The sequence below is a fragment of the Somniosus microcephalus genome, chromosome 25 (assembly GCF_052327205.1).
Source record: "Somniosus microcephalus isolate GS21.2 chromosome 25, FLI_Smic_1.0, whole genome shotgun sequence".
Taxonomy (NCBI): domain Eukaryota; kingdom Metazoa; phylum Chordata; class Chondrichthyes; order Squaliformes; family Somniosidae; genus Somniosus; species Somniosus microcephalus.
The window spans coordinates 12,480,408-12,507,206 of NC_141011.1; the positions used below are offsets into that span (position 1 = coordinate 12,480,408).

General features: G+C 43.8%; 1 protein-coding gene across 2 annotated transcripts; it reads left to right on the forward strand.

Annotated features, from left to right (window-relative positions):
* The first annotated feature begins 1,198 nt into the window (after positions 1-1,198).
* On the forward strand, positions 1,199-26,799 carry dffb (DNA fragmentation factor, beta polypeptide (caspase-activated DNase)). 2 transcript variants are annotated; one of them, XM_085966839.1, is made up of 7 exons: positions 1,199-1,447; positions 9,294-9,423; positions 10,424-10,612; positions 12,235-12,314; positions 13,110-13,283; positions 19,519-19,619; positions 22,154-26,799. In XM_085966839.1, the coding sequence occupies exons 1-7, from the start codon at positions 1,202-1,204 to the stop codon at positions 22,362-22,364; spliced, it is 1,131 nt and encodes a 376-aa protein (XP_085822965.1). In that variant the 5' UTR covers positions 1,199-1,201; the 3' UTR covers positions 22,365-26,799. The 2 variants fall into 2 exon arrangements, with proteins under 2 accessions (XP_085822965.1, XP_085822966.1); XM_085966840.1 differs by lacking the exon at positions 10,424-10,612.

The following is a 26,799-nucleotide window of genomic DNA, read 5'->3' on the forward strand; positions in this document are numbered from 1 at the left end:
ATTCATGGGATGTGGGTGTCGCTGGCAAGGCCAGCATTTATTGCCCATCCCTAGTTGCCCTTGAGAAGTTGGTGGTGAGCCACCTTCCTGAACCGCTGCAGTCCGTGTGGTGAAGGTACTCCCACAGTGCTGTTAGGTAGGGAGTTCCAGGATTTTGACCCAGCGACAATGAAGGATCGGCGATATATTTCCAAGTCAGGATGGTGTGTGACTTGGAGGGGAACTTGGAGGTGGCGGTGTTCCCATGCGCCTGCTGCCCTTGTCCTTCTAGGTGGTTGGGGTCGCGGGTTTGGGAGGTGCTGCCGAAGAAGCCTTGGCGAGTTGCTGCAGTGTATCTTGTAGATGGTACACACTGCAGCCACAGTACACCGGTGGTGGAGGGGGTGAATGTTTAAGGTGGTGGATGGGGTGCCAATCAAGCAAGCTGCTTTGTCTTGGATGGTGTCGAGCTTCTTGAGTGTTGTTGGAGCTGCACTCATCCAGGCAAGTGGAGAATATTCCATCACACTCCTGACTTGTGCCTTGTAGATGGTGGAAAGGCTTTGGGGAGACAGGAGGTGAGACACTCGCCGCAGAATACCCAGCCTCTGACCTGCTCTTGTTGCCACAGTATTTATGTGGCTGGTCCAGTTAAGTTTCTGGTCAATGGTGACACCCCAGGATGTTGATAGTGGGTGATTTGGCAATGGTAATGTCGTTGAATGTCATGGGGCAGTGGTTAGTTGCTTGCTTGTTGGAGATAATCATTGCCTGGCACTTGTGTGGCGTGAATGTTACCTGCCACTTATCAGCCCAAGCCTGAATGTTGTCCAGGTCTTGTTGCATGCAGGCATGGACTGCTTCATTATCTGAGGAGTTGCGAATGGCGCTGGACACTTTGTAGTCATCAGCGAACATCCCCACTTCTGACCTTATGATGGAGGGAAGGTCATTGATGAAGTAGCTGAAGATGGTTGGACCTCGGACACTGCCCTGAGGAACTCCTGGGGCTGTGATGATTGACCTCCAACCACCACAACCATTGTAAAAGCTTTCAGTTGCCATATGTGCTGAGCTATCAAAATTGGAGAAATGTTAAATGGGACTTTGGAAGGGCTACATAAAATCGATCCTATATATACACACACACACACGTGTCTATATAAATTGGAGAAAAAAAACAGGGCCTCTGCCTTGTCCGGTGATCCTGCACGTTTATTTAATGGCTGACCCTGGCTTCAGCAGAACAGTCAGCAACTTGCAGCCTCTGCCTTGCTGCACTTGTCAGGCCCTGGGGGTGGAGCGCGCACGCGCACTTACCTTCAGTTGTAACAAAGTGGAACTGGTTGGAACTTGTAACATGGGGGCCAAACCCTTCAAAGTGAAGAGTTTGAAAACTGATAACAAATATGGAATCGTAGCCCGCAATCTGGAGGAGTTACTGCAAAAATGGTGTCAGAAATTTCAGGTGAAATTTTAACCAGTTACGTAGAATACAAAAGGGCATGAATCATTGGATGAAAGCAAGCTTCAGGGTCCGGGGATAAGCAGAGACAACCCGGAACTGTGCAGGAGCGCCGCCTCTTCACTTCCATTGAGACTGAATTGCACTTCCGTGAATCCATCTTCCGTGAGAGAGCTCGTTTACAAATTGTGGATGTTTGCATTTTTATTGGAAAGAAATTAAGGCGTTTACTATGTTATTCAGGGTTTACTTACCTTAGAGTGCATTTACAGCAGGGTTGGAGCCTTAGTGTTAAGCACTTTCCTTCCGCACAGATTCCGGAGTCAGGACCTCACACCAAATCAAAGTGAAATATCCAGGAGCAGGGGGGTCCCACGCCACTTTGCTTGGGAATCATTAACACCTGATTTACAGTACGCAAGTTTAGCATCAATGTGTAGTCAGAACCTGTAATTTAAATGCACCCTTAGACCAATGTTACATCCAGCTCTTGGTTACATATTAGTGGTGTGTTTGCCCTTTTAATGGAGGACTGCTGCCCTTAAACATTAAATGATCTGAATTTAGAAAACAGATCATGTATTAAATGTTTACAATTCTATATCGCCTTATTAGCTTCTAAAAATGCTTCACAAATTTCATAACTTTTGAAATGCAGTGATGATGTATATGAAACACAGCAGCCGTTCTGTGAACGCAATGTCTCACAAACAGCAATGGGATAAATTGATGGTTAATCTATTCTTGAAGGAGAAATGTTGGTTTTTTAAATAGTGCCATAGGATTTCCCCTCCCTAAACCACTCCGCCTCTCTACCTCGCTTTCCTCCTTTAAGACGCTCTTTAAAACCTACCTCTTTAACCAAGCTTTTGGTCACCAGTCCTGATATCTCCTTATGTGGCTCGGTGTCCATTCTTGTGTCTTATATAACTCCTGTGAAGTGCCTTGGGATGTTTTACTATGTTAAAGGCGCTATATAAATACAAGTGATGTTATAGGATATCCATGAACCAGAATGCATACAACAGCAACAACTTGCATTTACATAATTGCACCTGTAACGTGGTAAAATATCTCAAAGTGCTTCACAGGCATGTTATTAGGCATAATGTGACACAAGGAGATATTAGGACTGGTGACCGAAAGCTTGGTCAAAAAGGTCAGTTTTAAGGGGAGTCTTAAAGGAGAAGACAGGTAGAGAAGCAGAGAGGTTTAGGGAGTGAATTCCAGATGATTTAATCCACACAAATAAAGTAAAAGTTTGAGAATTGGATCAGTGTTGGGATCACTGCTGTTTTATCATTTTAATAAATGGCTTAGAAACTGGAGCCAGTTCTTAAGTTGACACCAAAATGGATACAGTGGGATGGATACATGTTGAGAACCATAGAAAGATAGGAGCAGGAGTAGACCATTCGGCCCTTCGAGCCTGCTCCGCCATTCAATATGATCATGGCTGATCCTCTACCTCAATACCATATTCCCGCTCTCTCCCCATACCCCTTGACGCCTTTTGTGTCTAGAAATCTATCTATCTCCTTCTTAAATATATTCAGTGACTTGGCCTCCACAGCCTTCTGTGGGAGAGAATTCCACAGGTTCACCACCCTCTGAGTGAAGAAATTTCTCCTCATCTCAGTCCTAAATGTCCTACCCCATATCCTGAGACTGTGACTCCTCGTTCTAGATCCCCCAGCTAGGGGAAACATCCTCCCTCTATCAGTGAACCAGTGTCGATAAATTCAGATGATTTGGAGATGTTGGATTTGTTGGCCTAAAGTATACATTAAAAGGTGATTTATTGTACGTGACTTGGGTGAGACCACATCACTGCCAGGCCCAATTCTGTCCTTGCTGATCATCCACTCATCCATTTCTAGTGTCGCTCACTGTGTAACAATTAACAGTAGAAACCCTGATGCAAGCTTGAGGACACTCAGCTCAATCATAATACCCCACTACCATCTTCACTGAGATCAGCAAACTAAGCACGATCCAGAGTTCAGACCTGGCACCTCACCTCTGAGTCACAAGGGGGTGGGTTCAAGTCCCATTCCAGAGACTGGAACACAAAACCTTGGCTGATACTTCAGTGCCAGTACTGAGGGAGTGCTGCACTGTCGCGGAGGTGCCATCTTTCGGATGAGACATTAAACTGAGATCCCATCTGCCCGCTCAGGTGGATGTAAAACATCCCATGGCACTATTCGAAGAAGAGTGGGGACTTCTCCTCAGTGTCCTGGCCAATAATTAATTCTCGGCCAACATCACTGAAACAGATTATCTGGTCAATTATCACATTGCTCTTTGTGGGACCTTGCTGTGCATAAATTGGCTGCAGCGTTTCCCACATTACAACAATGATTATACTGTAGGAATTCGTGAATTCCTGACGAAATTACTAAGAGCGAGGCAATCAGCTAACCAAAACGATGTTTAATGCAAACTGGTGGAAGTAACATTCAAAAACACAGGAGAACTCAAACTCAGGTCTTTGCTTAAAGCTGGATCCACAAGGACTGAGAGGGGAGGCTCCTCAGTCTCACGTCATCACGTTTCCCGCCGTTGGGAACGTCACGTGATGACGTCATCGCGCTTGGTCTTAACCCTTTAGAGACCGCGCTGTTAACATGCAGTAAACGAATACAGATACCGATTGACTTTGTTACAGGCAATTATGTACAACAATATCAGAACCCCTTGGTGGCTCTGCCACAATACTTCAAAAGTACTTCATTGGCTGTAAAATGCTTTGGAACGATCTGAGGTTGTGAAAGGCGCTAAATAAATGCAAGTCTTTCTTTAAACATTTATATGGCTGCTTACCACACCAAAAAGTGCGTTCACCCGCTGAGCCACTTGTCACTTTTAATGTGTACATTTTACCTGCACCTGAAACAGGCAGTGAGAGAGGAGGCCTGGAAACTGTTTGAGAGCAGCATGTTGGGATACATGCTACCCACTTCTAAGTGATACAACATGACACATCACAGGAACGACAGAGGCGTTTGATGTTGAGTGTAATTGAAACATAGTTTTGAAAGGATATTGTGTATAGTTCTTCTTTGTTATGTATCTAAGTTTTTATATTTTCTTCTGCCAGTTTAGCTCTGAAGTTTCAGCCACGGTGAAGTAATTTGCAGTGTCATCTTGTGTACTTCTCACAGATTCACATGTAAAATATTGAGTTTTGCTGTGCAGTTTTTCCTCAGTATTGTAAAATTGGCCTGTTGCTTTTATTTTTCAGTTTGTCACGCCACGTTGAGATACATAGCCTATGCTTTGCTCAGTATCAGTCTGTAATTACACGCCGCCCATTTTAACAAGCTCTTAGCCTGTTCTCATGTGTTAAAAGCGCAGTTTTAGCCTGTTTCACTTGTTTGCAAATGATTGAGTAGAATTAACTCAGATATGTTTCACAGGTTATCATATGATTTATTATGATTGCCATGGCTCATATATAATATTTACGGATGATTGTTTCTGCATGTAATGAACATCAATTTTGCAGTTAAATGCTGGGAGGCATACTGTGATGGTAAAAGGGATAATTTTTAAACTTATTAGTTTTAGGTTTGTGTATTCAGCCACACATTGGAGTAGTACTGTGTGTGTGTTTCCCAGAACATAAATCTTTGATCATTAAAATTTGCTCATTATGTGGCCCCCGGCCTAATTTGTGGACATTGTGGAATGAGCTGCAATGCATGCTGGGCTATGTAGTTTCTCTCCCTCCTCCCCATAGCTTCGTTTTAATTTGCATCAGCCATTCGTCAACTTGTATCAGCTTTCTTATCCTACTAGAACCGATCACCCTGCCACTTCTTTGGGGGCATCTGCCCTGCAGCCTGTCCCTTTCATTATGAATCGTTCCTTCAAATAAGACCTGACTAAAGAGGAAAGGGCTGGATTTTCACTCACTCATAGTCAATGAGTTGATAATGTGTTCCATAGTGAATTGCACAGTTTAACTGACCTCATTCTTATCGACTTTGCTATAACCTTCACAAGGGTGATACATATTGGCTGGTAATTTATTTATGGAAAATAGTTCATTTCTAAATTGAGGCATTTTTCTTTCTTTACACATTTCCTCACCCTTTCACCTTCTCCCGACAGTCTGCCTGTTGGAATTATCCCCCCTCCCCTTCAGCATTGCCTTCTTATCTTTGCCACATGATGGTCCAGTGGTGATCATTCCTGCTTCAGCAATGAGAGCCACAGAGACATGCGTAGGAGTGGGAATTTCAGATCTCTCAAGATCATTGGTTTTACCTTTGTATGATTGTCCTGCTCCAAGTGACTCCATATACAGTTACATTGCACTACAGCAAATCAAACGTATACATTTTAATAGAGACACTTCTATCTATCCAGATTTTGAAGTGCTCCCACTCCCAGACCTCTAGAGGAAGCTTGCAGCTGAAGACTGCTAAGGCATCTGGAACTAAAAGGAGATTTTTTTTTAATAATGCATTTGAACCTAACTAGCTATCTACTTTTAACTAAAAAAGTGCTCTTGGCTTAAATTACCTTTTGTGAGTTTTTTAAAAATTGTACTTGATGTTTGTCTACTTGGGTTGGCCACTAACTTTTACCAGGACCACATCCTGGGTAGGAACTTGCTTGAGTGGCCCAGCAGAAAGTAACTGCATCTGCTTATCTTAAAAAAAAAAAAAAACTTTTCTAGAACTCTCTCTCACATTTGCTGTAAATTCAGCCCCACACTCACATGTAGTATATGGCAGATGGAGTATAATGTGGGGAAATGTGAGGTTATCCACTTTGGTAGGAGGAATAAAAGAGCAAAATATTATTTAAATGGAGAGAGATTACAGAATGCTGCGGTACAGAGGGATCTGGGGGTCCTAGTACATGAAACACAAAAAGTTAGCATGCAGGTACAGCAAGTAATTAGGAAGGCAAGTGGATTATTGGCCTTTATTGCAAGGGGGTTGGAGTATAAAAGTAGGGCAGTCTTGCTACAACTGTACAGGGCGTTGCAGAGACCACACCTGGAGTACTGCATACAGTTCTGGTCTCCTTATTTAAGGAAGGATATACTTGCCTTGGAGGCAGTTCAGAGAAGGTTCACGTGGTTGATTCCTGAGATGAAAGGGTTGTCTTATGAAGAAAGGTTGAGTAGGTTGGGCCTATACTCATTGGAGTTTAGAAGAATGAGAGGTGATCTTATTGAAACATATAAGATACTGAGGGGACTTGACAGGGTAGATGCAGAGAGGATGTTTTCCCTTATGGGGCAACCTAGAACTAGGGGGCATAGTTTCAGAATAAGGGTTGCCCATTTAAAACGGAGATGAGGAGGAATTTCTTCTCTCAGAGGGTTGTGAATCTGTGGAATTCTCTACCCCAGAGAGCTGTGGAGGTTGGGTCATCATTGAATATATTCAAGGCGGAGATAGACAGATTTTTGAAAAACGGGAGTCAAGGGTTATGGGGAGCGGGCGGGAAAGTGTTGAGGCCAAGATCATATCAGCCATGATCTTATTAAATGGCAGAGCAGGCTCGAGAGGCCGAATGGCCTACTCCTGCTCCTATTTCTTATGTTCTGATGTTCTTATGTAGTGGCAGCTATGCTGAAGGCTACAAATGCAGCAGAGATGATTTTCAATTGCCCACCACCGAAGTTCATGTTTTAGATAGAATTGTAGGCTGCAGCCAATTCCTACTTAAAATCTGCAATTCAAAGGAAAATAAAATCAAACTTCCAGCAATAAATATTTGATCTGTCAGGAAACACATTTGATTTTTGAAGCTTTGTCATTGTGGCAATCTTGTTCAGAAGGGTAGGAGCGCATCCAGTCTATTCACGGAAGAATCATTGGCAACGGTGACCGTAGACTCTCTAACTGAATATGGTTTTATTATTTGGTTTGTTATTGGAAAAACCATGCTTGTGGAAATGCCATTGATTTAATTCTAAATTACAGCACAAATAACACGCTCTTAAGATGTAAAGCATGTCTACAACACCCCTTCATACAAAGACAAATCCAATAACACTGATTGATTGTGCCTGCGTAGACATTTCATTCTAGTTGCAGTTGTAAGAAGTCACACAACACCAGGTTATAGTCCAACAGTTTTATTTGAAATCACCAAGCTTTCGGAGCGCTGCTCCTTCGTCAGGTGAAGTGGAGAGATGCCTATAGACACAGATTATATAGTCAGAGAATAATGCCAGATGATTACAGGTAATCTTTCTAACTGCCATTTATCACACCTCGGCAGAAAGATAATTACAGCAATCAAAGGTGTGAATGGTGTCCAAACAGGTCAGTCAGGAAAACATTACATCAAAGAACAACAAGGGGTAAAATGTTGCAGATGCTGGGGTCTGTATGAAAAACAAAAAACAGACAAAAAACATTTTCTTTGCTGGAAATCACAGCAGGTCCGGCCGCATCTGTGTAGAGAGAACAAGCCAACGACAACTCGAGTCTGGATGACTCTACATCAGGTGGGGTTACATGTAGCGTGACATGAACCCAAGATCCCGGTTGAGGCCGTCCTCATGAGTGCGGAACTTGGCTATCAGTTTCTGCTCTACGATTTTGTGTTGTCGTGTGTCTCGAAGGCCGCCTTGGAGAATGCAAGACCAAGACATCGGCGAGACCATGCAGACACTGCAACAACGGATGAACGGACACCGCGCAACAATCGCCAGGCAGGAGTGTTCCCTCCCAGTCGGGGAACACTTCAGCAGCCAAGGACATTCAGCTTCCGATCTTCGGGTAAGCATTCTCCAAGGCGGCCTTCAAGACACACGACAACACAAAATCGTAGAGCAGAAACTGATAGCCAAGTTCCGCACTCATGAGGACGGCCTCAACCGGGATCTTGGGTTCATGTCACGCTACATGTAACCCCACCTGACATAGGGTCATCCAGACTCGAGTCGTCATTGGCTTGTTCTCTCTACACAGATGCGGCCAGACCTGCTGTGATTTCCAGCAAAAAAAATGGTTTTTGTCTGTTTTTTGTTTTTCATACAGACCCCAGCATCTGCAACATTTTACCCCTTATGACCTCACCTCATTGTTCTTTGATGTAATGTTTTCCTGACTGACCTGTTTGGACACCATTCACACCTTTGATTGCTGTGATTATCTCTCTGCTGAGGTGTGATAAATGGCAGTTGGAAAGATTACCTGTAATCATCTGGCATTATTCTCTGACTATATAATATGTGTCTACAGGCATCTCTCCACTTCACCTGATGAAGGAGCAGCGCTCCGAAAGCTTGTGATTTCAAATAAAATTGTTGGACTATAACCTGGTGTTGTGTGACTTCTTACATTTGTCCACCCCAGTCCAACACCGGCATCTCCACACCATAGTTGCAGTTGTGTAGCAGTGTTTTAGTAGTAGAGCTGGTCACAGGCAGAGATACGTGTCTAACACAACTGCAGAAGAACCCTGGCCCTGTCCCAACTGCATCAGTGTCAGTGTTCCCATTTCAGACACCAGCCATTCTTTTGTGACCTGTGTGAAGTGATTCTGTCAGTGTAGTGGTGCCATATCATGGGCAGTGTGTGCTTGCACTCACTAGAAACTGGGCTGAGTCTGGCCAGGCTATGATTTCTCACAGCTGGTCGAGAGAGGAGACAGTCATTCCGTCATATAGGCTAGACTTGAACCAAAGTCTCTGAGGTGAAAGGACCACCTAATTATTCCTTTACAAGTAACTTTTAATATTGTAGTCAACATTTCAAAGAAAAATATAGTTTCAATAATAGCACTATGTCTCCAGTACAAAAAGATTACATGGAAAGGGCGGTAGTGTTTATTGTACTTGATGATAGCTGCTGGTTTTTATTTTGGATAGCTCCCACGGGATGGGTGTCGTCGTGTATGTTTACTTGAAGATGGGACAGAAGTTGATGCTAAATATTTCTCGCATTTGGGAGATAACTGTGAGCTCATCATTCTGGAGGAGGGAGAGCAGTGGAATGGAGGTAAATGAAGTGTCTTTTGCCTGAAAGTCTTTTGCAGCATCTTTCTGGGAGATCTATGACCAATCTACAAGTATTGGTTGATTGCTTACACTGACATCAGTCCTCATCCCTGGATTCAGGCAGTGCAGTGCTGATGTGCATTGGGACAACAACATTCAGTGTCACCAAATGGGAGCATTTGGCTTGACTGGGTGGCACTTCAGGTGTCTCGGCACCAGGGTATGAAGCACACTTTAGAAACTTAGAAAAATAGGAGCAGGAGTAGGCCATTCGGCCCTTCAAGCCTGCTCCGCTATTCAGTATGATCATGGTTGATCCTCTATCTCAATACCATATTCCCGCTCTCTCCCCATACCCCTTGATGCCTTTTGTGTCTAGAAATCTATCTTATCTCCTTAAATATATTCAGCGACTTGGCCTCCACAGCCTTCTGTGGTAGAGAATTCCACAGGTTCACCACCCTCTGAGTGAAGAAATTTCTCCTCATCTCAGTCCTAAATGTCCTACCCTGTATCCTGAGACTGTGATCCCTTGTTCTGGACCCTCCCCCCCCCCCCCCCCCCCCCCCCCCCAGCCAGGGGAAACATCCTCCCTGCACCCAGTCTGTCTAGCCCTGTCAGAATTTTATACATTTCAATGAGATCCCCTCTCATTCTTCTAAACTCTAGTGAATACAGGCCTAGTCGGCCCAATCTCTCCTCATATGACAGTCCTGCCATCCCAGGAATCAGTCTGGTGAACCTTCGCTGCACTCCCTCTATGGCAAGTATATCCTTTCTTCGGTAAGGAGACCAAAACTGCACACAGTACTCCAGGTGTGGTCTCACCAAGGCCCTGTACACTTTGCAGCATGTACCAGTCACTGAAGGCTTGTTGATTAGATATTTTAATGCGTGACAAACAATGAGATCTGATTGATGTTGTTTATAATAGTTGAAGATTGTTATTCCAATTCAGGCCAGTTGAAGATTGGTAACTCATATCACCATCCAATTTACAGAGGTTTCCTACTGTTTAAATAAAGTATTGAATGAATTTGGTGTAAATGAAGACATATCTATGGCTGCAAGCCGAATGTTATCTGACGAAATGGCACCCGAGAAAAGGAAGCTGCTGTGGCATTTTGTTCAAAGCGCTGCAGAAAATATTACAGCTGAAGATCGTAACGGCCATGAGGAATGGTTTAAAGGTGATGTGTTGTATGTTGAGAGTAATATTAGACTGGAGAAAGTGACTTTAGTTATTCAATAACACCACACGACAAGGTATACAAGTTGTGGAGTTGTGTCCAAATGAAATGAGAAATCACCATTCAGCCCATCAAATGCACTCCTTTCACAGACCATGTACAATTTGGCCGATCATGGATTCTACTTCACATATTTAATCTCCTTTTCTCTTCCCCTTCCCCTGCAATTTTCTTCTGTTCTCCCCTGAAGGTGTGGACTTATTAAATATATTCAAGAAGGAGTTGGATATATTTCTTAAGGCTAAAGGGATCAAGGGATATGGGGAGAAAGCAGGGACAGGGTACTGAATTTGGATGATCAGCCATGATCTCATTAAATGGCGGAACAGGCTCGAGGGGCCGAATGGCCTACTCCTGCTCCTATCTTCTATGTTTCTATGACTTTTGCTGGGGTAAAGTTCCATGGGTACCAGCAGCCCTCCAGCACATTGCCCAAGTGGTTGTTGTTTGTGAGCCTAGAGGGTCAACGTTGGCAGGCTCTTTGATTGGGCAGGGCATCCCCCTTCAGTCCACACTCAACATCTACACCTAATAACTTTCCATAGATCAGAATTGGGAACCCTGACTCATTTTCCTTAGCCCAGCTGCGCTAAGCCAATTGTCGAAGCCTGTACGTCCTTGCTGACGACAGTAAATTGAGTACAAAGCTGAGGACCTTTCTAGTCTTCATGTTCTATCTCTCTCACAGAACCTAGCAGCACATTACATTTAAAGAGCCTGCTAAGTGTCAGCTGTGGCTCAGTAGGTAGCACACTCGTCTCTGAGTCAGAAGGTTGTGGGTTCAGGTCCCACTCCAGGGACCTCAGCACATAAATCCAGGCCGACACTCCAGTGCAGTGCTGAGGGAGTGCTGCACTGTCGGAGGTGCCATCTTTCGGATGAGACGTTAAACCGAGGCTCTGTCTGCTCTCTCAGGTGGACGTAAAAGATCCCATGGCATTATTTCGATGAAGAGCAGGGGAGCTATCCCCGGTGTCCTGGTGAATATTTATCCCTCAATCCACCTAACAAAAATAGATTATCTGGTCATTATCACATTGCTGTTTTTGGGAGCTTGCTGTGCGCAGATTGGCTGCCGCGTTTCCCACATTACAACAGTGACTACACTCCAAAAGTACTTCATTGGCTGTAAAGCGCTTTGAGACGTCCGGTGGTCGTGAAAGGCGCTACAGAAATGCAAGTCTTTTCTTTTACATTTAAAGAGCCTGCTATTGGACACTGTTGCTGCAGTGGGCTTTAGACAGACTCCCTCCTAAGCATTTATTTTGTTGCATTCGTAGCGGGTGGAGAGTTGAAGTGAGGGGGAAAAGAGTCACGTAAGATGGAGACAAGGCTACATTTTGATACGGCTGTATCAGGTTTACTGTAGGATCTGTAACTTCACATAATCAGGGGGCACAAAGTAACTACAGGCCAACAATATCTGTGCTTCAAGGTGACCCAAACTTTTCAAAAATAGATAGGCTGTTCAACGCCTTTGTGGCTTTAAGATTCAGTTACAACTGGTATAAAACTGTTTTCAGAAATTACAAGCACTAACGATAGGATCTGTTATTTTGCAGGTCTGGACTCCCGATTTAAAACCAAATCTGGTTATATGAGATTCAACTGTGGCAGAAGAATGAGAAATTATCTGACGGAGGTATGAAATTGGAACAATTTTAATTCTTTAATATGAAACTGTCTGCATTAACCGCTGCTTTGCCTGATATGTTCTTTCTATGTTATTGTCATATTAAAATGAGGAGACTGTTGCCATCACACTCTAATGACAGGAATTGAAAACATGATAATTTCAAAATCCAACCCACTTCCAGCCTTACAGCTGCTCCCAGTATGTGTTTAGATCATCCTCTTGACAGATCAGACGCCTGCCCTGGAGAAGGGCCTCTGCGGGGGGGAGAGTTCCGCTTTCTGGAGAACCTCCGCCCGCAGAAAACCCTTCGAAATCTTACGCCTGGTAAAGCAGGCATTTCCGCCGATGTCCCTAGGGGCGTGTACACAGTTCATACACACCTGTAGGCATCGGAAAATACGGGCCATAGTATAAAACATTCCAAGGCGCTTCACAGGAGCGTTATCAAACAAAATTTGACAACGAGCCACGTAAGGAGATACTGGGACAGGTGACCAAAAGCTTGGTCAAAGAGGTCGGTTTTAAGGAGCATCTTAAAGGAGGAGAGAGAGAGACGGAGAGGTTTAGGGAGGGAATTCCAGAGCTTAGGGCCTAGGCAACTGAAAGCACGGCTCCCAATGGTGGAGCAATTAAAATAATTCCTTGCAAATATTCTCCTACACATTTCCTCCCTTTGTGGAAAATGTGCACCTCAGCTGTTTTACAGCCCCTTCACCCGGTGTAATTACGTTGAGAATTCAATCAGTAGAATGACCTTGATTTTTAAAAGGTACACCAACACATTTTTTTTGCAATCTACAGGTTAAAAATCATGCTGACAAACTTAAAAAAGGAAAAACGCGGGAAAATTACTTGGCATTTGTAGCAAGAATAGAGATTAAGCTGAAAGAAAATCAGTTCAATGGATGTTACTTTGACAGGGGAGCAAATGAACAAAGCCGGCTCTGCAATAACAAAGGCTGGTTTTCTTGCCAGGTGAGTGAGTATTGGCTGACAATCGAATGGCATAGAAACCGTAAGTAAACCTCTTAACCGAGAGACTGGGGTTTTCCTTGCGTGATGTCTGGGTCTGTCGTAGACTAATTGACAGAGATTGATTGCTATGATTAGTCAACAACTCCATTATCATTGTAACAGACGACTACCAGGGCGATAGAAAGCCAACTAGATGGACCTTGGGCTTTTTCCATCTAGCAGTTCCTATATTACTATGGATGGGTGGCAGGGAATTCCAGAAAGTAATTCAGTCTCGGGGATTCAGATGACTCACCAGCTTGAGCTTCACTCCTGCCTCATCTTGTCAACTCAATTCTCTGATTGGATCATGGCCTTGTAGTTCATGCCCACCAGTCCTGTATCTGTCTATTGTTCAGTTTTGAAAATATCACTTGCTGTGTGTGTCATACATCAAATTGGCTTTCTGTGTTTCTCTGCGTGTTTGTGTACCAGAAGCAAGGCATTCAAATCTTCTAACCTACAGCCTGTTAGATATCAAAACACTTACAGCACAGAACAATTACAGTTTTTAAAGATCAAGCATATGTGAAAAATACCAGTAAAATAAATTCATTGCCCTTTACATAACCATAATATAACACTGTACATTCATTATGACATTTAGCAAACGTTAGCCTTTAGTCCACCCACCTCCGTTTTTGATTTAGCGAGGAATTTAAAGCTAGTACATTTTTAAATTGACCACACAAATGTCTATAAACTAACTTGATGATTAGCTCAAGAGAAATACCAGCTCTGAGTTTCCTCGATGCCAGTTACACCATTGTAATGCTAGAAAATTACACCGGTCACCAGCAGATGGAGTTACACCCAGGTTTCCTGGGGTATGTTAATCTAAATATTCTTGGTGGCGCTCTGGTGTAGCGTTCACAGGAGTCGGCCATTCAACCACTCGAACCTGTTCTGCTAATCAATTAGGTCATGGCTAATCTGTATCTCAACTCCATTTATCTGCCTTTGCTCCATATCCCTTCATACCCTTAGCTAATAAAAATCTATTGTTTTAGATCTTGAAAACTTCAATTGTCTGAGCATCCACAGCCACTTGGGCGAGAGAGCTCCAGATTTCCACTATCCTTGGTGTGAAGAACTGCTTCCTGATTTTACTCCAAAATGGCCAAGCTCTAATTTTAAGGTGATGGCCCCTTTTTCTGGATTTCCCCACCAGAGGAAATAGTTTCCTGTAGCTCTCCTATCAAATCACTTTTTAATTTTTGAACACCTCAATTAGGTCACTCTTCAACCTTTCAAGCCCAAGGGAATGCAACCCAAGTTTAAGCAACCAGTCCTCATATTTTAACCATTTAAACCCTGGTATCATTTTGGTGAATCGACGCTGAATCCACTCCGAGGCCAATATATCCTTCCTGAGGTTCATTATTGTAAACTAAAGAGGAAATGAGACCGGTTACCAGAAAATAGGATAAAATACGCAGCAACCAAAGAGGCCTTATATAAGATAGGAACAGGAGTTTAGCAACTCAAGTCTGCTCCATCATTCTATTAGATCACGGCTGATCTGTATCTTAACTCCATCTACCCTCCATCATATCTTTTAAACACCTTCCCAAATCAATGGGCTGTTGCTCATCAACAGGAAACCTAAATGACAAGAGTTTGCAGCTCGTGACAATTCTTTGCACCAAGAAAGGCATGAGGGATGGTGAGGTATCTATCATTCACTGCAACATATGGCATTTCTATGCCCAGTATAATCTGTTCTGTCCAGTTACTTAAAACTTCAGTTCCCGTATCAATTTCATCTCTTATTCATACACTTGCTTCCTCATTGATCAACCAAGGTGAACACCCATCCTCTCCCGAAGCTATCTCTGGACAGCAACCTCGGACACCTGTTTACACATTGATGAATTATTCCAGAACCGATAACTGATGTGTGCTTTAATGTGTTTCTGCATAACCATTTTGCAACATGTACAAAGAGGTTATCTAGTCACTTCTGTATTAAAATTTTAGTATGTTCAAAATAAGACTATACTTTTATATAACCTCTTCAGTTGAACCAAAAAAATTAGCATGTAATTCCAAACAAAAAAAATATGAAGAGCTACTTAATGCTGCTGCTAAATACCATTTAATAAAATACATGTAAAATTATCCATAAAAAGTCAAAAATGTTAAAAGAATTCATAAATGCTGTTACAATTTGAGCCCTCTCCCGTGCTCAGAGCAAAAGGCATAGGCAGATTCAGACTTCCAACAACCCGATGTATTCCAAACCTATGTGAATTAAAAAGTTTAGCATGCACAGGATAGAAAATACCCTCTTACCAAGATATCTTGCAGTGAAGGTTTTGAGAGTTTCCCACCAAGTTTCTGTCCACTTCAATAGATTTCATGCTGTCATTCCATATTGATTACATAGCATTCAACAACAACTTGTATTTATATAGCGCCTTTAACGTAGTAAAACACCCCAAGGTGCTTCGCAGGAGTATTAAAAGACAAAACATTTGACACCAATCCACATAAGGATAAATTAGGGCAGGTGACCAAAAGCTTGGTCAAAGAGGTAGGTTTTAAGGAGTGTCTTAAAGGAGGAAAGAGAAGTAGCGAGGCGGAGAGGTTTCTTACGTTCTTATATTCACATATAAAAACATAAGAAATAGGAGCAGGAGTAGGCCATAAGGCCCCTTGAGCCTACTCTGCCATTCAGTAAGATCCTGGCTGATCTTCTACATCAACTCCATTTTCCCGTCCGATTTCCCCCCCCCCATATCCCTTGATTCCCCTAGAGTCCAAAAATCTGTTGATCTCAGCCTTGAATATACTCAATGACTCAGCATCCACAGCCCTCTGGGGTAGAGAATTCCAAAGTTTCACAACCCTCTGAGTGAAGAAATTTATCCTCATCTCAGTCCTAAATGGCCGACTCCTATCCTGTGACTCTGACCCCCTTGTTATAGACTCTCCAGGCAGGGGCAGCAGCCTCAGCATCTACCCTGACAAGCCCTCTCAGAATTTTATAAGTTTCAATGAAATCGCCTCTCAATCTTCTAAACTCCAGGGCAGCACGGTGGCATAGTGGTTAGCACTGTTGCCTCACAGCGCCAGGGACCCGGGTTCGAATCTGGCCTCGGGTGTCTGTGTGGAGTTTGCACATTCTCCCCGTGTTTGCGTGGGTTTCCTCCGGGTGCTCCGGTTTCCTCCCACAGTCCAAAGATGTGCGGGTTAGGTTGATTGGCTATGATAAATTGACCCTTCGTGTTAGGGGGATTAAATACGTGGGGTTACGGGGATAGGGTAGGATATGTGGTGGTGTAGGGGTTACGGGGATCGGGTGGGATATGTGTCAGTGCAGGCTCGATGGGCCGAAATGGCCTCTATCTGCACTGTGGGGTTTCTGTGATTCTGTGAACATAGGCCCATTCTACTAAAGCATAACTTCCTCACTTTTGAATTCCAAGGGGGCGATTTTGCCAGCCCTGGGGAGGCGGGTTGGGAGGCGGGACTGCCAGGAAAATGGCAGAATCTGGGGCCCATCCCGCCCCCAACCCGCCTCCGTGCCATCTTCCCAGGAGGCAGGTACCCGACCCGCGCTGGGTCCCATCTCCTCGAGGCGGGAAGGGGATTACAGCCAATTAACTGCCTGTAAACTGGTAGTTAACACGCAGTTTTTTGGCTAATCCCTATTTTGAACCCTGAAGTGTGGGCTTCCCGACGGCTCCGAACCTCGCCAGGGTCAGCGAGGTGGGCCGTCGGTCTGCAGGGGTCGGAGGGGCCAAGATGTCGGGTGTGCAGGTGAGTGATGGGTGCATGTGTGCAGAAGTAAGTATGTGAGGTGTGTGTAAAGTGTTTTAATAAGTTTTACTTACCTTTACTTCCTGCAGGCTTCCTCCCTTCAGGTCTCGGGAGTCCCTCAGCTCACTGGCACAGAAAGCAGAATGGCCGCTGAACTGTCAAAAGCTGCAGCCTTCTGCTTTCTGCTCAGGAGAGATCTCTAACTGAGCCTGAGTGGAAGGACTCAACTTAGAGGACAGATTGTCAGTGTTTGACAGCTTCACAGAGCCGTCAAACGCTGACATTTTATCTGTCAAAAGCTCTTGACAGATGAAACGTCACTCGCTGACGTCACCTGTAACTGGCTTTCCCTTAATTGGCCTGCTAAGCCCGCTGGGCGGGCTTAACAAGGTCAGTCAAGGAAAAATAGCGTGGATTGGCCACAAGTCGATGGAGGCGGGACTAAAATCTGACAATTGGGAATCCTGCCTCCAAAAGCTCCCCATTGAGAAAATCCAGCCCCAAATGTCTGGAGATAAAGACTAACATTCTATTAAACTTTTTGGTTAAATTTTGTACCTGTTCACTAGCTTTTAGTAATTTGTGTACATGAACATCGAAATCCCTTTGCTCCTCCATAGTTTCTAGTCTCTCGGCATTGAGAAAATATTCCGATTTGTCTTTCTCGAATCCAAAGTGAACAAACTCACACTTCCCCAATAAAGAAATGTTTATATTCTAGGTGTCAGCTGTGGCTCAGTGGGAGCATTTGTATCTCTGAGTCTTAAGGCAGAGGGTTCAAGCCCCACTTCAGAGACTTGAACAAATAATCTAGGCTGACACTCCAGTGCAGTACTGAGAGAGTGCTGCACTGTCGGAGGTGCCGTCTTTGGGATGAGATGTTAAACGAGGTCCCGTCTGCCCTCTCAGGTGGACATAAAAACTCCCATGGCACTTTTCGAGAAAAGTTCTCTCAGTGTCCTAGCCAACATTTATCCCTCAACCAGCATTACAACAACTTGTATTTATGTAGCACCTTTAACGTAGTAAAACATCCCAAGGCGCTTCGCAGGAGTACTAAAAGACAAAAAATTTGACACCGAGCCACATAAGGAGAAATTAGGGCAGGTGACCAAAAGCTTGGTCAAAGAGGTAGTCTTAAAGGAGGAAAGAGAGGTAGCGAGGCAGAGAGGTTTAGGCAGGGAATTCCAGAGCTTAGGGCCTAGGCAACAGAAGGCATTGCTAAAATAGATTATCTGGTCATTATCTCATTGCTGTTTGTGGGACCTTGCTGTGCGCAAATTGGCTGCTGTGTTTCCTACATTAAAACAGTGACTGCACAGTACCTCAGCACGGGGCTGCTGCAACCCCTCCATCGTTGTGATGCCCATGGGGAAAGCGATCCCATGTCCAAACCAGATGTGAGTTTGGGTTTGTGGTTGTGGGAATTCAGAGGCCCAAAGATATTTTTCTGGGAAGAGTCGAAAGCACTACGATAATATGAAGCGCAGGTGACAGTGATGAAAAAATCTGAAGTTTCTCAGAAGCCTGTTATCAGCAAGTGAGGTTGGTGCAATCTTCATCTCACCAACTCCTCACTTACACTTGTCTGGGCTGTTAGACCAGTTTTTGGGGGTGTAACTTTACACTGAATGCAGGAGCAGTGTAAACCCAGGAAACTTCCATGTGCTTGAACTGTGCAGCTATGCAAATGAGCCCTGAGAGGCTTTGACGGGCGCAAGGTTTACACTGTTAAAAAGATCGATGAAACTTGCATTTAACACAATAATGGCGTAAATGTAAAGAGAAGGAAAGACTTGCATTTTATACAGGTACTTTTACGACTTCAGTTGTCACAAAATACAGCCAATGAAGTACTTTTGATAAGTACTGTGATAATAAGCAGATAATTTGATCTTTAATGATATTGGTGGAGGGATAAATTTTGGCCAGGACACCGGGGATAACTCCCCTGCTCTTCATTGAAAAAGTGCCATGGGATCTTTTACGTCCACCTGAGCGAGCAGACGGGGCCTCGGTTTAACGTCTCACCTGAAAGACGGCACCTCCGACAGTGCAGCACTCCCTCAGTACTGCACTGGAGAGTCAGCTTAGGTTTTGCGCTCTGGACCCTAGAGCGGGACTTGACACACAACCTTCTGACTCAGAGGCGAGAGTGTGACCACTGAGCCACAGCGGATACCTGTACCCAAATGCAAATTTCCACGATCCTTTCAGCACACTAATGGGGCAGATTTCTGAGGAAATTCAGGGGTACTGCAATGGTTCATCTGCTTTGTTTGGGTTGAGCTGGTTCAGGGTGATCCGGAGCTCCAGCACTAAGTATTCACAAACCCTTCCTGTTTAAACAAGCACTTCAGCCAAATCCCCGTTCAAGACTAAACAAGTTGTCAAGTTAGAATTAAACAGTTGAACCGCTGTACATTTCCAGGGGCCGTTTGACGAGAATTCCTGCAGCTTTGAACATAAGATCAATCCCTACGGTAGCATGGAAAACAGAATTCTCTTTAGCACCTGGAATCTGGATCACAGGTAGGTGGAGAAATCTATGCATTTTCAGCCATTTCTTATAGAAGTTAGAGAATCTAAAATGAGTTGTGGTTCTCTGCTATCATTTGTGTCACTCGGTTTAAAGTTTTGTCAAATTTTCACAAATACGGTGAACTATGAGTTTCAATGTTCAGATTTGATGTAGGAGTTAAAAGGTAATTGTCAGGATTCTATTCTGAGAAGATCCATTTCCAGATTTTTTGTGTTTTCTTAATGGGCCAGTAATTCCGGTCCCAACGCGTGAGTTACGGACGGGGTACTCACGCGTGGGCCCGTTGGAAGTGCCGGATTTCAGCATGCACAGCGCATGCACGGGAAACCGGCATTTCCTGTCCTCTGAACCAAGGGGTTCAGAGGACGAACGCGTGCGCACAGGAGTCTGCGCGTGCGCGCTGAAATTCCTTTTTTTCCACAGGTTTGCGCGTGTGTAAGGGCCTCCTTTTTACGAATGTAAAAAGGAGATGTAAAGACTTCATTCTTTAAGGTAAGTGGTCTATTACTTAAAATTATAACATTTTTTCCACAGCTTTATTGTTTTTAAGGACTTTACAGTAAGGTAAATGTAGTTTTAGACCCGATTTTTAAAAAAATTATTTTTTTCAAAAATTTGATTAATTGTTTAAAATAGTTTTTTTTTAAGTTATTTATAGTTTATTTAATTATTGGGATGTTTCTTAAAATTTTATTTAAAGTTAAACTAGTCTTTTGGGCGTCCGTACTTTTCATGAGTTTGACAGTTCTTACTATCAAACTCATGAATGAAGTTTCCCCTCCCCTGATTGGCTGCACAGTGCTCACCTGGTCCCAGCCGGCACATCGCACTAACTACGCCGCTGGATCAGGTAAGCACAGCGCGCCGACATCTGAACCGGGCCAGTGACAGGAATTCCAAGCAGGCCCAGGCTTCAGCTGTCGGCGCGCTGGGTGAGTGCACATCGGGGGCTTGCACACGCGGCAAGCCCCCGATCCTAATTTCTGGGCCAATGTCTCCTGATCATTTGTAAAGAGAAAACAAACTGCCCATTCTCTCTCTTGTTCTTGGTTTTGTTTACTCTTGGCTCTCTCCCACCTGTACTCTTTTTTTCACTCTCTCTCTACCTCTCACATGAATGGGCAATTTTATGAATGACAAGTGCCCAGATGTTTGTGATCTCCACTGTCATTCATAAAATTGTCCATTCATGAAAATCACTTATTTTTAAACGAATGTTCATAAAGTTTTTATTGAAAATGTGTTTAAAATTTTACAAAATATGATTCCCTCGCTTTGCTGAGTCACTATGCAGAGCAGATGAGAAAGTGTTTCTTTATTGTGCTGCTTTGAATCCTCTTTTTAATACCACTTTGAACTTTTCAAGCGGATTTAAAAACAAAAGGCCTGATTTTAACTGGGTGTGGGCAGCAAATCGCCCTGACCCCGGCAGCATGAGTCCCGGGAGATTATGACTCGGCGGCCTGCCGCCAGCCAGTTTCTTGCCCGAAACCGGCGGGAAGTGGACGCTGGCCTGAGGGCAGGAGCCTAAATTCAGGCGGCAGGAGGCCGGCGCCAGAGACTGAAGGAACAGTCCTGGGCTCTCGGGTCAAGTCGCAGTAAAAAGCCTTACCGTTTTGGGCCTCTTCTCGTCCCGGCTCCACTCCTTGCTAGGCTGGCCTGGTGGGAAAAGCCACAACGGTTACCCCGTCCAGGCCTTTTGGTTAAAATAGCAAGTAGGTCCCCGATTATGTAATCGGAGCCCGATCTGCATATTTAAAGAAGGACTGACGTCAGAAAACTCACTAAGCACTTGGTTGAGTATAAAACAAGGCTTTAATCAACTGTTTCACAACCATGAGATTCTAGTTACATCACTAGTTCCTGGTTACAAAAACGTCCTGGGCAAGCTGGGCCCACGCCCGAGTATTTATACTCCTTGGACGGCGCCACCAGCTGGCCGCCCAGTGTTATTTCATGAGTCATTTCTTCATGAATGATCAGATTCATGACAAGGACCCCGCTGGTTTCTGGCAGGTGTCCCTCCCGCCTGCTCAGAAGAGGAGGTTAAAGTCGTAGCCTGCGGGATCAGCATGGGACATCGGTGGGCGAGCGCCACAGCCGACTTTCAATGCCTGCCTCCAGACATGATCTGGTTTTTTAGCAACTACAATTTGAATGCAACTGTTGCATGACCATTACAAGCAGTTAGCGCTAGAAATGGATTCTATTTTATTCTGAGCCCTGCACCTTGCTATACATGTTGGTTGGACAGGAAATGTGGGACGCTCCTATCAATGCCCCTTCCCTCCTTCCTCACCCCAACAAGTGTTCTGTCGATGTTTGTAAATTAACTCCCTGTTCAGCATAAGGTTTAGTAGCCCTCAAGGCTAAAATATGTATTGTAACCTTTCAGTTGACTGAGTAATCCTTTATAGTAATTGTGAAGTTCCACTCGTGTATGAGCGTGCAAAACATGGAAGATTTGGGGACCTTGCGTTTCACGTTAACATCCCTACGTTAACGTCCAGCATTTTCTCCGCAGGATTGAGAAGAAACGGGCTATTATTCCCACACTAGTCGATACTGTCGAAAAGCAGAAAACAGAGGACAGCAAGGTTGAACGTTTCTACAGCCTCTTGTTTACTCTGGACAATCTGAAGCTGGTTGATATTGTCTGTCACAAGAAAAAAGAGCACAATCTTTCATGTGACCTACCCCAGAAGAACACGAGAAAGAAACGCAAGATGAAGTAACCCATGAAAACTGGCCTAACCAGTACCGAGTTAACCATCGCTTATCATTTTACAGTTTCCACCATTTACAGTTGCCTGACTGCTTTCTGAGACAGGTATTTTTTTTTTACTGTGCTGAAACAAATACAATATTTGATTACTTGTCACTGCATAATTATGTCATTGTTCGTACCGCAGTAAAGTCAAATTGGTCCAGCTGGCACTTGCTCTGTGTTTGTGCTGTGAACTCAAAATCAGGCCAAATACTTCAGGACCGGAATGTGTAAAATAAAATGTCACATTTTGATTTCTGGAAAACGATCATATATCTTTTAAAATACTTCTAATATTTAGTGCCCAGAATTGTTCACATGGTAATGTGGAAAGTTTATAATTATAATACATTTTCTGCCTTTGGGAGTTGAAAATATGAGTTGTATTCACGGGTATGGTAGTGTAGTGGTTATGCTACTGGACTAGTGACCCAGAGGCCTGGACTAATAAACCAGAGGATGGGAGTTCAAACCCTACCATGGCAGTTTGAGAATTTGAATGAAGCTACCGATTGTCGTAAAAACCCATCTGGTTCACTAATGACCTTTAGGGAAGGAATCCTGCCGCCCTTACCCGGTCTGGCCTATATGTGACTCCAGTCCCACACCAACGTGGTTGACTTTTAACTGCTCTCTGGTGGCCTTCGGGGTGGGCAATAAATGCCGGCCTAGCCAGCAATACCCAAGTCCCAATAATGAATTTAAAAAACATATTGTCCATAATCATGAATGCACTGAGTACCTCACCCAAATGGCCATTTGGCCTGTGTGCCTAGACACTGAGCCAACTTGCTCTTCACAGAGATCTGATCCTGCCCCTACCTCACCCACCCCGCCTCCTCCCTCCCCCCCCAAATGTCTACACATGTGAACTTTAGGTAAAGTGCCCCATAAATTGCCTGAAGGGTGCCTTCAGGATTCTCGTGGGGTGGGCAGATGGTGGGGGTGATCCTCTGTAAACTTCCTGAAATGTGCTCTCAGAAAGTTCAGCTTCAAGTGGTCACTCAATGTGGAGTTAGTAGGTGAACTGAATGCTGATAGTGACTGAGAAGCAAAGCTGATCAAGCCATAAAGGCTTGTGTAGGCAAACACAAGATATTGCTTACAAGCGCTGGAAATGCAGGGAAATAGCACTTAGTGACGCTTAAAGATTCCACATCTCCTCACATTTGTGTGAGACCCCTTGAAAAGTAAAAGATGAATTGGTAAGGTGTGCTGGAAAACAGAAACCCACAGTCTAGTGTGCTCAGGATATTCAGGCTTCACCAACTCAAAGGCATCCGAGAAACCGCCATGTTAATTAGAGGTGATTGACAGCAAAATGGATGGACTTTTCTGATGTGTTACTTAGATGAGTCAATTGAGCTTCTCTTTGAAATTAAGGTATAAAAAAGTGAGCTTTTTCAGCCCTCCAACCGGTCAGTAGTAGAAGTAACATAAAAGGGAATGAAAAGGTCCTCTGTAGGCATATTAACAGTAAAAAGGGTTGTCAGAGGAGCTGTGGGGCCAATTAGAGACCAAAATGGAGAACTATTAGTGGAAGCAGAAGGCATGGCTGAGATACTAAATGAGGACTTTGCATCGGTGTTTGCCAAAGCTATGGTAAACGAGGAGATTGCTGGGATACTGGATGAGATAAAAATAGATGAAGAGGAGTTACTAGACAGGCTGGCGATAATTAAAGTGGATAAGTCACCCGGTCTGGATGGGCTGCATCCTAGGTTGCTGAGGGAAGTAAGGGTAGAAATTGTGGAGGTGCTGGCCACGATTTTCCAATCCTTCTTAGATTCAGGGCTGGTGCCAAAGGACTGGAGGATTGCAAATGTTACACCCATGTTCAAAAAAGGGGAGAAGGATAAACCTGGCAACTACAGACCAGTCAGTTTAACATTGGTGGTGGGGAAGCTTTTGGAAACAATAATCCAGGAGAAAATTAACAGCCACTTGAACAAGCATGGACTAATAAAGGAGAGCCAGCATGGATTTGCTGAGGGCAAATCGTATTTGACTAAATTGATTGCATTTTTTGATGAGGTAACAGAGAGGGTGGATGAGGGCAGTGCAGTTGATGTTGTGTATATGGACTTTCAAAAGGCGTTTGATAAAGTACCACATAATAGGCTTGCTAGCAAAATTGAAGCCTATGGGAGAAAAGGGGCAGCAGCAGCATGGATACAAAATTGGCTAAGGGAAAGAAAACCGAGAGTTGTGGTGACTGGCTGTTTTTCAGAATGGAGGGAGGTATACAGTGGCATTCCCCAATGTTCAGTACTAGGACCACTGCTGTTTTTGATATATATTAATGATTTGGACTTGGGGTACAGGGCACAATTTTGAAATTTGCAGATGACACAAAACTTGGAAGTGTAGTAAACAGTGAGGAAGATAGTAATAGACTTCAAGAATGGTGGAATGGGTGGACACATAAGAACATAAGAAAGAACAGAAATAGGAGCAGGAATAGGCCACTTGGCCCCTCGAGCCTGCTCCACCATTCAATAAGATCATGGCTGATCTTGAGCTCAAAGCCACTTCCCTGCCTGCTTTCCATAACCCTTCACTCTCTTATCTTACATGGCAGATGAAATTCAACACAAAGTGTGAGGTGATACATTTTGGTAGGAAGAATGAGGAGAGGCAATACAGACTAAATGGTACAATTTTAAAGGGGGTGCAAGAACAGAGAGATGTGGGGGTGCTTGTGCACAAATCTTTGAAGGTGGCAGGACAGGTTAACAAAGCAGTTAATAAAGCACATGGGATCCTGGGCTTTATAAATAGAGGCACAGAGTACAAAGGCCAGGACGTTATGCTAAACCTTTATAAAACACTGGTTCGGCCCCCAGCTAGAGTATTGTGTCCAATTCTGGGCACCGCACTTTAGGAAGGACATGAAGGCTTTAGAAAGGGTACAGAAGAGACTTACTAGAATGATTCCAGGGATGAGGGATTACAGTTATGTGGATAGACGAGAAAAGCTGGGGTTGTTCTCCTTGGAGCAGAGAAGGCTAAGAGGAGATTTAATGGAGGTGTTTAAAAATCATGAAGGATTTAGATAGAGTAGAAAGAGAAACGGTTTCCAATGTCTGAAGGTCGATAACAAGACGGCACAGATTGAATTTGATTGGCAAAAGAACCAGAGGTGACACGAGGGAAACTTTTTTATGCAACGAATGGTTAGGATTTGGAATCTACTGCCTGATAGGGTGGTGGACACAGATTCAGTAGTAGCCTTCAAAAGGGAATTGGATAAATACTTGAAGCAGAAAAAAATGCAGGGATATGGGGAAAGAGCGGGGGTCCCAAGAGTGGGACTGACTGGGTTGCTCTTCGAAAGAGCTGGCACAGACTCAATGGGCCAAATGGCCTCCCTCTGTGCTGTACTATTCTATGATTCTAAGTCATAGAGTCATAGTCAGCAGTAATGGAGGCAGACTCTTTCTATGTCTTCCTTAGCTTACCTTGGTAGTTAGAAGGAGATTAACTACCAGTTAATCTATCCAGTGGACTGGATCTCCAAGGCTGTTAAATTGTCAGCTATCTAAGGACTTACTCTTAGAGTAATCTCACCAATTTGCAATAGACTCAGACGCTGATCTCAACTATAAATTAATAGTCAGTTATTCCTTTAGCGCTTAATTATTGTGACATTACTGTTAAGACTTGTTGTCTGACTACTTTTTTGATTTGGCAAGCAAGGGTTAATTCATTCACTCAGTGGTTTGTGGGTATCCTGATCGAGCGTGGGTGAAAAAAGCTCAAATTTGATACTAAGTGGTAAATGTAAGACAGTTTGGCAAAAGCTGACTTGGGCATCATTCACTCCTAGACCTAAATCTGGGTGGTAAAATCCAGACTGTTCTATTGCGAGGAGTTACGGTGAGGGGAATTTAAGGATTCATCTGGTCCCTTGGCATATATTTGCCGGGATTCCTAAAACCCAGTGTTCTTACACTATTTCCAGCGAGAATCGCTGACTAGCGATCAAGAGCAGGGACCATGATTCTTTGATCCTTTCCAAGCCTGGGGATATTGAAGTCAGTTATGACTCTCCTGGTGCTACTATAGTAGGCAGTGCACTTGCCACTGAGCCATTGCAATCCTGTAATAATGTTTTGACTATTTTATAATTTATATACACATAATCTATTTTTCTGTACATGTACAAATATTTAATTCTGTGGAGAAAGTGACACATTTAATATTCTAGAAAATAATGTTGAAAACTTGTCCAAATCACCAGTTGATGGCCTTTATCCATACTTGTGTTTGGAGAGTTATTTTTGAAATTGTTCTAGTGTTCTCAGTGTTTTCTCCATCGAGCTACATAATCTCATATTTGACTGTAAAACCCCATGTCTGATGTGTATAATGATTGATGTGAATAAAACCCTGGGTCTGAA

Coding starts and splice junctions, on each gene's coding strand:
- dffb (XM_085966839.1), top strand. CDS start 1,202: ATGGCTGACCCTGGCTTCAGCAGAACAGTCAGCAACTTGCAGCCTCTG. Junction 1,448..9,293: donor AATGGTGTCAGAAATTTCAG/GTGAAATTTTAA, acceptor TATTTTGGATAG/CTCCCACGGGATGGGTGTCG. Junction 13,284..19,518: donor AAGGCTGGTTTTCTTGCCAG/GTGAGTGAGTAT, acceptor GTACATTTCCAG/GGGCCGTTTGACGAGAATTC.